Source organism: Rhinoderma darwinii, chromosome 7 (genome assembly GCF_050947455.1).
Source record: "Rhinoderma darwinii isolate aRhiDar2 chromosome 7, aRhiDar2.hap1, whole genome shotgun sequence".
NCBI classification, from domain to species: domain Eukaryota; kingdom Metazoa; phylum Chordata; class Amphibia; order Anura; family Rhinodermatidae; genus Rhinoderma; species Rhinoderma darwinii.
In genome coordinates, this window is record NC_134693.1 from 135,449,894 (window position 1) to 135,462,045 (window position 12,152).

The window sequence follows — 12,152 nt, forward strand, 5'->3', positions numbered from 1 at the left end:
GTGAACGGTTTCGGTTATCATTTCTGTTATTTTGTTTTCACCAGCAGATCCTCCTGGTCTTCAGCTGCAGTCCGTACAAATCTTCTCATAATTCCAGCGCAGATCTTGGTTTCTACATCCCGTAGGGATACGACTGACCTATTGTTAGAATCAAGAGGTCCTGTAAAAATGGAGCAGCCGTCCACAGTAAGGCCTTATTCACATGGACGTATTACAGCTCCTTATAAACTCTGAGTGGTACAGAGCCGTAATATAGCACCCACACCCGTCCACTGGGCCATACTCTATCTCCGTATGCCTGAGGAACATGAAGGTTTTTATGTGAAATACAATATCATGTTCCATTGGTTCTAGGGGAAAAAAAATCTCTGGAATACAATGCCAAACGGAGGTGCCATATGGCGGCACATGGCATTGTACTAAGGAGCCTATGGGAATGTGTGTGTCAATGTGCAGTCTCCGTGCACATGACTCTGCCGCATTCAGGAGTCTTAGGCTGGATTCACACGAGCATGTTCGGTCCGTAATGGACGGAAAGTATTTCGGCCGCAAGTCCCGGACCGAACACACTGCAGGGAGCCGGACTCCTAGCATCATAGTTACGTACGACGCTAGGAGTCCCTGCCTCGCTGCGGGACAACTGTCCCGTACTGTTATCATGTTTTCAGTACAAGACAGTAGTTCCATGGAGCGGTAGGGACTCCTAGCGTCGTACATAACTATGATGCTAGGAGCCCGGCTCCCTGCACTGTGTTCGGTCCGGGACTTGCGGCCGAAATACGTTCCGTCCATTACGGACGTAATGACCTCGTGTGAACCCAGCCTTAGGATACCAAAGAGATCGCAAGGAGGTTTTTCACAGACTGCAGCCGGGGACCAGGAGGATCTGCCGAATTATGAAATCTCACTTATGGCTGACAATGGTTTAAATGGTTTCCATTTTTACAATTGGCCTTAAAGTGGTAGCAGGTTCCCGTTATCTTTTAACAGGTTTTTTTCCCCCATACTTTTCTGCTTCTCTCCCCGTATATAAGGTGTATAAATCCCTGATCTTGTTCGCCTCCCGTAGAGCCTGTATCTATGATTGCCTTTTACATCCTCCAGTAATGAAACTGTGTCATTGAGGCATAACCCCTATTCAGAATGGTGATTGCAGATCTTGTGAAATCTCTTATCTCCGTAATCCGCTCAGAGTTTATTTACCGAGCCTAACGTAGTGTTAATTGAGGGACGCAGAGGAAATGAGAATCCGGCCTGCCGGTAATTATTAGCAAACAGCTCGGAAATCAGCAAACACTGCCGGCCCCTGGCTTTATTCTCATTATGTTTGTCCTAATTAATACGACGCAAGGCGCCCAAAGCGATCTATCGGAACATCTCAAGGCGCGGGTTCACACACGGCATTAAGAATACGGATATTGAGAAACTTATGGATAAAAACGACGGAAAATACGGTAAACTTACAGCATAATAGAAGACGCCTTTGACCCCCGAAAACAGTACAAACCAAAATTTTCAGATTTGGCTATTGACTTCCAACAAATATCTGACCGCAGCGGTTCCTTTCATTAAAAAAATGTGTTATATATGTTGTTGGGATAGCCGGGGATACAGTATGGCTGCCGATACAGAAACAACAGGGATTTCTTGCAACTTGCAGGGCCTAGATAAGTGGAAAAGCTGGGTGATAACTTGCGAGGGGGTTGTAAGGGCGGCCATGTTGGTTGTAACCCAGGATTTATAATTACAAAGGATTTTTTTAAATGACTAGGGATGAACTGCAATACCAGACACAACCCACAGACAAGAGAGGCGCTGTTCTTGGAAAAAAAAAAGCAGGCCATGTTATCTAATCGCGGACTATCCCTTGGAGGGATCATGCAGACGGCCGTATTACAGCTCTGTGCTACTTCCGCAGCCGTAATATGGCACTTCTAGAAGTCTATGGGGCCCCACTGTACCTCAGCATGAATACGGCAGAAAAATGGCGGCATGTTCCATCAGAGGTGTTCTCCCCTAGAAGCATTGCTTAAAAATATTCCAGTTACCATTTACATTTTTATGTCTTCCCATAATACCGTGCACTAGAGCACAGAATAGATCTGTTCATCCTAATCTTCCTGGTTCATGGATGCCAGAACTGCACTGAGGTTAAACTTTAGAGGAGAGGGAAGGGAGCATGTAACTTTGCACAACAAGGCAGATTTCTCTGCCATTCAGCATATATGAAAAGCTGGGTGACGACAACCGCCGCGGGCGCTGTAAAGGGTACGAGCGGTTGTCAATAAAAACGTTTACTTGTGTAGGGGATTGAAATACACGGCTGAATAGTATATAGAAAAGACTGATGAACTTTGGTATATTCACTTTCTAGAGTCATCAAGTTGACCCATCTGCCCCCTGACGTGGTAGAGAACAGCGAGCCTCTACAGGTCGTGAGGTACGACACCGGCGGGCATTACCATGCCCACATGGACAGCGGCCCGGTGTTTCCTGAGACCGCATGCGCCCACACCAAGCTAACAACCAATGAAAGTTCTGCTTTTGAAACTTCCTGTCGGTAAGATACCATCTGCCTCCTGTCTATATACAGGCCACCAAAAACAGCCACACATGATCACCAGCTATAAACCCTCATGTAGAACGTAGAGGTCTCCCTCAGGAGAAAACTATTATCCTAATTTTCTTAGATATTCCCTTTCGAGACTTCCGTAGATCAGACATTGCATTGAATTCAGTATGAAACATAACAGGAGGAGCCATAGAGAGGGAGGAGAGAGCAGGGACTATGCATTTCTATGAAGCCTGGGTGACCCAGAAACTAACTGATGGTTCCACCGCAGCTAAAAATTGTGTCCCTAACTTAGCTACTTCCTGGACCAGGCTACTAGAGGAAGAAGAGTTCAGGAGAATGACTGGCTGACATAGGAAGAAAATAGCACACTATGTTTATGAACTAGTGAAAATGCATTATACCCTGTATCCATGTGAAATATATCAAGGAGCCTACTGGCAGGTCCCCTCTAAAGAGGAAATCATTTTCAATTGCCTGTGCTGCATTATGATAAATGTAGATGTCCCCGTCCTCCCGATCCTCCTCCTGTCGTCTACGGATGCGTTGCAGTTATACAGATGTGGAAATAGTGCCCTCTGGTGGCTATATAGATGTATTACATGCTTTATTTTTTATTCTCTGTACTTTCTTCTCAGGTATGTCACAGTTCTTTTTTATCTAAACAATGTCACCAGGGGTGGAGAGACGACTTTTCCAATCGCAGATAACAGGACCTATGAAGAGATGGTGGGTCACAGATTTTATCCCTTATCACGTAAACAATTACAGGGAACCTTTTTCATCATCATCATCATTGCTATCATATGTATAATAATCTCTGCCCCATGACCGTTTTCATGAATCCCCCCCATTGCGTGTACTCCTTGGGGTACACGTACCACAGGTTAAGAACCTAACCAGGTGTTGTCTTCATGAGACAAACCAAGTATTGATAATGGGGGGGGGGGGGGGACGGACGGACGGAGTTTTCTGGACTTCCTCTCACTCATCTCATTGAAGAATAAAGTCGGCCAATCTCTGCATGAAATGGCTGATAACAGATAGCAATAGAATACATTTAATTGCACGGTACATTTTTTCCCTTTTATTTAAAACCATTCTATACACATTAAATATAAAGTTTATTTATTTTCACTGTATTATTGTTTCTTTTGTTACAGTCATTAATCCAGAACGACATTGATCTGAGAGACACACGGAAACATTGTGACAAGGGGAACTTGAGAATTAAGCCTCGGCAAGGAACAGCTGTCTTCTGGTACAATTACTTGTCCAATGGTAAAGGTACGCGGGGTTAAATTACAGACACCAGGAGAGTCCGGGATGGGATGAGGGTCTTGTTCAGATCAGTTTCCATATGTCTTGAGGTTATTATATTGTGTTTATAACTTTTGAGATACATTTGTCATCCTTAACTGATTTATTTGATCGGAAACCTATTATTTATGGTAATTTTTTTCTGGATTTGAGCAGATATGTAAGACAAAGGTCCAACATTATGTGCCGTTCTTAATATATCTTTATAGTGGTCTGAGCTCCATTTTTTTTGATACAGAGCTCCAAATCCCCTTTATAGACAGTTAAATGATGAATGTCTGGTTACCTGCAGCCACCACTAGAGGGAGCTTACCGCATACTGATCATACATTGAGCCCAATAATAACACAGTATGCAGTAAGCTCCCCCTAGTGGTGGCTGCAGGCAGAGAGAATTGTATTATTTAACTCTGTCTATGCAAGAGATTTGGAGCTCTGTACCAAAAAAATGGAGCTCAGACCGCTGTAAAGATATATTAAGAAATTAAAGGGGTTATGTGGAGACCAAAAATTATTAGCAGTGTAGTACAGCGAGTACATGGAGAACAGCGGGATCGGTCACCTGACGAAGAGTCGTATCACCATCAAAGAAGGCGGCGCAACTAGCCCCCGGCAGCGCTATAAAAATCTCATAATCCGTGCGATGGGGGACCGGAATGTATATGAGCGACTGTACTCATATACTGCAGGGACTACATTGCTAATGATTTTCGGTCCCCACATAAACCATTTAAACATTTAGGTCATAGCCACAGGACAAGAAAGCAGCACTCCGCTTTTTCCGCATCTTCCATAGACTTTAATTGAGCGTTTCACCTCAATGGAGCATGTGGCGGCCAGTTATTGGCGAACGGGGGGTCCCAGAGGATCTAGAGGAATACTACAGCAAAACATCTACACTGTGTTATGTCTACTGCAGGGCCCGGTGGGGGCATGAATCTTTTTGGTGTTCCTTGATTCCCTGTGTCATGCTCCACCCCCTCAGGTCTTGCACAGAGTATCAGTGTTGCGCGGAGTTCTCCTTTAATAATAATACCTTTCATCTCTTATAGGTTGGGTAGGGGATTTGGATGAGTTTGCTCTCCACGGAGGCTGCCTCGTGACCGAGGGGACCAAATGGATTGCAAACAACTGGATTAACGTCGATCCCAACAAGGCGCGTCAGCTGTGGTTCCAGCAGGAGATGGCCCGATATGCCAAAGATGACCAGGAAAGCCAGAAGGAGTGGACAGTGGATAAGTCATACAAGGACATGCATGTGGATTTATAACAGGCGAATCGCGTGGCTAGAGGTAGACGTGGGGACGCAGCGCAGCCATCGCTTACCTCGTCATTTACATGCCCGGTCTTTCTTGTTCCACATTCTGAAGGTTTGATAGGGCTGTCAACCAGGCTCAGTGCCGTAATAAGGCATCGGTAAGAAGAGTCTGCGGGGCTGGTATACAGGGGGTATAGTACAGATGGGCTCGGTGTTGTCCGACAGGGCCGCGACGGTTACGTCATACTGATCTAGAGTCACTGGCTTTACGTTATATGATTTTTGAGTCTCCCAAAGGCGGCTGGATCCACACGTCCAGATTAAATTTTTGGGTGCGCATAGATTGAATAGATCAGTATTGGTTGTCTATAGACCCTCAACCACCACTGTTCATAAATTTCCGCTCGTATCACCATGGAGAACTTCCACCAGGGGAATATGAAAGATCGTTATGTGTGTTTGATGAATGTGAAAAAAATAGTCCTCTATTATGTTAGTGGCTGGCTGCCATGTAGAAGCAAGTCTCAAGCCGGTCCCCATGGCAACACTTCCAGTCCTGTCCTCCAAAAGGTCAGTATTAGACATATTATAGATTCAAATCACGATCCACATCAGTGTCTGTATCATAGCATCAGTAGGGTGCAGACATTGGTGTAAATTGGGATTTTCATCCACACAGTATCCCCTATGACAACACTGACTGTCAGAAACTGAGGACCAGGGGCATCGATATTGTGACTAAAACAGACACACGCTTCTACAAGAGAGGCTGAATATTCTGTATTTAATATCTTGAAACCAAATGAAGCTCTAAAATACCTTCATAGAACACACTAAAGAGGCTTTTATGTTCTCGTTTTAGGCGAATCTCCCTCTTTTTAATATCAGATCACTTTAAATCCAACATTCTGTTCTGATCAATGTTATATTATATCTTTATAATTGCCTAGAGCGCAGTTTGTTTTTTTTAAGCTCCAAATCCCCTGCATAGGCATAGAACTAAATTATAAAATTCTGCTACCACTAGGGGGAGCTCAGAATCTTACTGCATACTGGGTATAAAACTGTATGCAGTAAGCTCCTAAGCTCCCCCTAGTGGTGACAGCAGAGAGATACAATTTACAGTTTTAACACTATGGCTTCGCAGGAGATTTGGAGCTCTGTATTAAAAAGAACTGCGCCTGGGCAATTCTAAAGATAAATTCTAAAATTGATCAGAAAAGAATCTTGTACCTATTCAAAAATCGACTAAATTATAATTTTTTTTAACCAATACATTTTAAGTGTCAATCAGACTTTTCTTCGAGACAGATGCACCAAAAAGTAACATCAGATGAGCGCTGATTTTATTTTTATTTTTTTATCAATCGTATCTAGAAATGTAGAAATGCTTTATCATGAGACGGGGGTCACTCTTTTACATCATTGCACCAAAAGAACAATCGTCTATTTATAAACGAACTTCAGGGGGTTTCTGTTATTTAAGGATGAATGTCGTTGTGGAGTTTCATCGGTCACCTCATCTGCTGTTTATCGGAACATTGGCGAAAACGCTGAAACGTCAATAACCCTCTCCGAGAATTTTAATTATTATAAATGTTTCCACGGATGAGAAAAGTGAGTGGATGTCCTAAAGCATGGGAAGTCCTTCAGGTCAAATGTAATCATTATTTCTTGCTGTCATCAGAATGTTATTAATCACGGAAACCTTTTAACACTATGTCGTTTTTATGTTTAACAGTCCCGTTTCTCTAATACAGATCCCCAAATCCCCAGCATAGTCAAATTCTGTCTACCTGCAGTCACCACTAGGGGGAGCTTACTGCATACAGGGTTATTATTGAGTTCAATCTATAACCAGTAAGCTCCTAGACTCCCCCTAGTGGTTGCTGCAGGCAGGCAGAATTTTATAACTTAGCTGTATGTATATGCAGGGGGTTTGGAGAGCTGTATGAAAAAAACAACGATCCGTTAAGTCACAGGTCTGACGGCAGGGCGGAGCCAAACCGTTGTCCGTTTCCAAGGGCAACTAGTAAACTTTTGGAAGCAGTTATGTATAAAAATGGAGAAAAAAAACTTAAAGTAATTGACATCAAAACAGTAGAGCAAAGTTTTGTATAGTTTTTTGTTTTTTTTTGTAGATTTAAACTGCTTTAGCCACCAGGGCCTAACGTAATGTAATAAGTCATGTTATAAATATTATACCAGTCCATAAAAAACTGCCCCCACTCTGAGCAACAATCAGGTGTACGTTATATTATTTAGAGCAGTGGTTTCCAAACTGTGGTCATCCAGTTGTTGAGAAACGGTAGCATCAGGGCATGATAGGAGTTGTAGTCTCCCAACACCTGGAGAGCCACCAGTTGGAGTCTAATCATAGTATAATATGGATGCCCTGCAGGTTAATGTTCTCTTAGGCCTTTTTCACACAGTGCAGATTTTACATGCATTTTGTAAGCCTAAAACCAGAATTGGATCCAGGAGAGGAGACTTATAAGTCCTTCCTTTAGATATTTCTTCTGTGTAGGTTCCGTTCCTGGATTTGGCTTAAAAAATACCTGCAAAATCTGCAGCAGATCTGCACTGTGTGAACAAGGCCTTGTAGTTTATTTCCGTTGTAAACCTTTGTTTTACTCAGTGCTTGTAGTAAATGACCTGTAACCTGGTTTTCCTCTAATTATACAGTCTCCTTTACAATTTGGTGCCCACGTGAATCTATCCTGCAGGAAGCACATATCACACAATGCCTCGTGCCACAGCGATCGTTGAGATCAGGGACCGATCCTTAAAGGAAAACTCCCCTTTTGCACAACATATTGTAAAATTCCACAGTTTATTATTTTATGTAGACTTAATCATCTTTGCAAATACTTTACTTATCATGTGCTGATTTCTAATCATAGGATGTTTTATTCTCCGTACAGACAGAAAGCTAAATTCCAAATTCTGCTGAAAAGCAGTGCATTGTGGGAACTCAGGTGACTGTTACACAGTTAGAGCTAAGCTGTTCGGTGCAAATAAACCCCATAGAAATTCTAAGAAGGAACTAGCAGAATTTGTATTTCACTTTGGGTGTGAATGGAGAACAAAATCCGTTCAAATTGCCCATGTAATGTGCTTCAGCTCATAGATTAGACTTATGTTATATATACACACACACGTGGGAATAGTGATTGATGTGCTGTGTGTAGGTGATTTGATTTCTTTGCTTGCACATCACAAAAACAAAGATAAAAAATAGCAACTGTGACATCATCTGTGCACCCTATGACATCACAAAGCAGGAATGACCATATCAGCTTATGTATCATCAATCGTATCAGTATTATTAACTGGTGTTTTTTTTTTGTGTTACTTTTAGGGTATGTGCACACACACTAATTACGTCCGTAATTGACGGACGTATTTCGGCCGCAAGTCCCGGACCGAACACAGTGCAGGGAGCCGGGCTCCTAGCATCATACTTATGTACGATGCTAGGAGTCCCTGCCTCGCTGCAGGACAACTGTCCCGTACTGTAATCATGTTTTTAGTACGGGACAGTTGTCCTGCAGCGAGGCAGGGACTCCTAGCATCGTACATAACTATGATGCTAGGAGCCCGGCTCCCTGCACTGTGTTCGGTCCACTACTTGCGGCCGAAATACGTCCGTCAATTACGGACGTAATTAGTGTGTGTGCACATACCCTTAGACATTAATATTGTTATTTTGCCTGTTTTATCTATTTATTTACTTTTTGTTTTTTACAGGTTTTGAAAGTACAGTGAGAGGGTGCCCTTTAAATAGTGACATGTATATAATGACCGTGAAGGGTTAACCTAGTATCACCCCTGAACCCTCCAGAGTCCTATATATTGTATTATATTGCTTCTGCATGCCCAGCCGAATGGACAACACCCAGCCTATTCAGGTTGTAGACAGGAACAGCGCCCCCTCTTAATAATGGTTCTGAGGCTGTATAATGGTTGCGCTTGGCACATACTGGGTTAACCCATCATGGACACCTTACAGATGTCCCTATATATATTGCACCATCTCGTGGCAGATGCACATCACCCTGTGGGCCTTGACCTTCAGTTATTATTTAATTTATTTTCACATCTTTTGCATCTTACCAACTCTTTCCCCTTTTTTATCATTTTTTTTTTAAATTATCTTTAGTACAAATATCTAATTTAGAAATATACAGCATGCTCATCCCACTACACTACAATATTTCGAAATTGCAGCATTGGTCCTCCCTTCCCCCATACTAGCGAGAATTGCTTAAAAAAATGACAACTGCTTTATTTTGGCTAAGAGGGGCAAAGCAGTTGTCACTTCCCTTCCACCACAGGGCATAGCTCTAGGGGGTGCAAAGGGAGTAGTCAGAATGCAGCTCTGAAGTATAATACTGAATGTAACTCCGGATCAGTGCAGGATAAGTAATGTGATGTATGTACATAGTGACTCCACCAGCAGAATAGTGAGTGCAGCTCTGGAGTATAATACAGGATATAACTCAGGATCAGTAAAGGATAAGTAATGTAATGTATGTACACAGTGACTCCACCAGCAGAATAGTGAGTGCAGCTCTGGAGTATAATACAGGATGTAACTCAGGATCAGTGCAGGATAAGTAATGTAATGTATGTACACAGTGACTCCTCAAGCAGAATAGTGAGTGCAGCTCTGGAGTATAATACAGGATGTATCTCAGGATCAGTACAGGATAAGTAATGTAATGTATGTACACAGTGACTCCACCAGCAGAATAGTGAGTGCAGCTCTGGAGTATAATACAAGCTGTATCTCAGGATCAGTACAGGATAAGTAATGTAATGTATGTGCACAGTGACTCCACCAGCAGAATAGTGAGTGCAGCTCTGGAGTATAATACAGGATGTAACTCAGGATCAGTACAGGATAAGCAATGTAATGTATGTAGACAGTGACTCCACCAGCAGAATAGTGAGTGCAGCTCTGGAGTATAATACAGGATGTATCTCAGGATCAGTAAAGGATAAGTAATGTAATGTATGTACACAGTGACTCCACCAGCAGAATAGTGAGTGCAGCTCTGGAGTATAATACAGGATATAACTCAGGATCAGTAAAGGATAAGTAATGTAATGTATGTACACAGTGACTCCACCAGCAGAATAGTGAGTGCAGCTCTGGAGTATAATACAGGATGTAACTCAGGATCAGTACAGGATAAGTAATGTAATGTATGTACACAGTGACTCCTCCAGCAGAATAGTGAGTGCAGCTCTGGAGTATAATACAGGATGTATCTCAGGATCAGTAATGTATTATATGTACACAGTGAATCAGCTATGTATATATTATATATATTCATTCTGTATGTAAACTGGTGTCAAATGCTGAACTAAGCAAACATTCTTAAAAATCTTGAGGGTTCTCTGGGGCACATTTTTGCAGTCCCTGTAGTTGAAGTCCTTAAGTTCAGAGCTTCTCTTCCCTGTTGGATCTGCTGCTAGTTATGTGGGATGGGAGTGACTGGAAACCTGTGCATTTGTGACCCCGGGATTAGGGCCATTTATTTCCTGATCATTGCTGGTCCAGCACAAAAAGAAGTGTTATTCAGGTGTATTCTACAGTTTACATGGTTGTTGTCGTAATGTTATGTCTGTGTTAATGCCTGGAACGCATGGGGTTGATTGCACTTCACTGTTTACACACCTCGGATCAGGACGGTTATCATATGATGGGATCAATCCCAAACGTTGTTTATTTGCATGTTTCACTTTATGTCGATTCTTGAGTTCATGATGTTGTTTGTTCCACCTTTTAATTTATTGAAAAATAAAGATTATTTATACCTGTGTGTCCTGCGTAGTTCATTGTAGACCATGAGCAAAAAAACATTGCACCAAATGATAGATCTCCTGAAGGACTGGTAAGAAAAGTAGTTATATTCTTGTATATAGGGGCAGTATTATAGTAGTTATATTCTTGTATATAGGGGCAGTATTATAGTAGTTATATTCTGGTATATAGGGAGCAGTATTATAGTAGTTATATTCTTATATATAGGGAGCAGTATTATAGTAGTTATAGTCTTGTATATAGGGGGGCAGTATTATAGTAGTTATATTCTTGTATATAGGAGCAGTATTATAGTAGTTATATTCTTGTATATAGGAGCAGTATTATAGTAGTTATATTCTTGTATATAGGGGCAGTATTATAGTAGTTATATTCTTGTATATAGGGGCAGTATTATAGTAGTTATATTCTTGTATATAGGGGGCAGTATTATAGTAGTTATATTCCTGTATATAGGAGCAGTATTATAGTAGTTATATTCTTGTATATAGGGGGCAGTATTATAGTAGTTATATTCTTGTATATAGGGGGCAGTATTATAGTAGTTATATTCTTGTATATAGGGGCAGTATTATAGTCGTTATATTCTTGTATATAGTGGCAGTATTATAGTAGTTATATTCTTGTATATAGGGGCAGTATATAGTAGTTATATTCTTGTATATAGGGGCAGTATTATAGTAGTTATATTCTTGTATATAGGAGTAGTATTATAGTAGTTATATTCTTGTATATAGGGGCAGTATTATAGTAGTTATATTCTTGTATATAGGGGCAGTATTATAGTAGTTATATTCTTGTACATAGGGGGCAGTATTATAGTAATTATATTCTTGTATATAGGAGCAGTATTATAGTAGTTATATTCTTGTATATAGGCGCAGTATTATAGTAGTTATATTCTTGTATATAGGGGACAGTATTATAGTAGTTATATTCTTGTATATAGGACCAGTATTATAGTAGTTATATTCTTGTATATAGGATCAGTATTATAGTAGTTATATTCTTGTATATAGGGGGCAGTATTACAGTAGTTATATTCTTGTATACAGGGAGCAGTATTATAGTAATATTCTTGTATATAGGGCCAGTATTATAGTAGTTATATTACTGTATATAGGAGCAGTATTATAGTAGTTATATTCATGTATATAGGGGGCAGTATTA

General features: G+C 41.2%; 1 protein-coding gene across 1 annotated transcript in view; it reads left to right on the forward strand.

Moving 5' to 3' along the window:
* P4HTM (prolyl 4-hydroxylase, transmembrane) overlaps positions 1 to 8,533 on the forward strand; it is a 41,873-nt gene extending 33,340 nt beyond the window's left edge. The window contains exons 6-9 of the mRNA XM_075831764.1: positions 2,375 to 2,560; positions 3,211 to 3,301; positions 3,736 to 3,859; positions 4,944 to 8,533. Of these exons, the coding sequence (XP_075687879.1) occupies positions 2,375 to 2,560; positions 3,211 to 3,301; positions 3,736 to 3,859; positions 4,944 to 5,161 (619 nt within the window). The 3' untranslated portion in view covers positions 5,162 to 8,533. The remainder of the gene's footprint in view (positions 1 to 2,374; positions 2,561 to 3,210; positions 3,302 to 3,735; positions 3,860 to 4,943) is intronic.
* Positions 8,534 to 12,152: the final 3,619 nt, after the last annotated feature.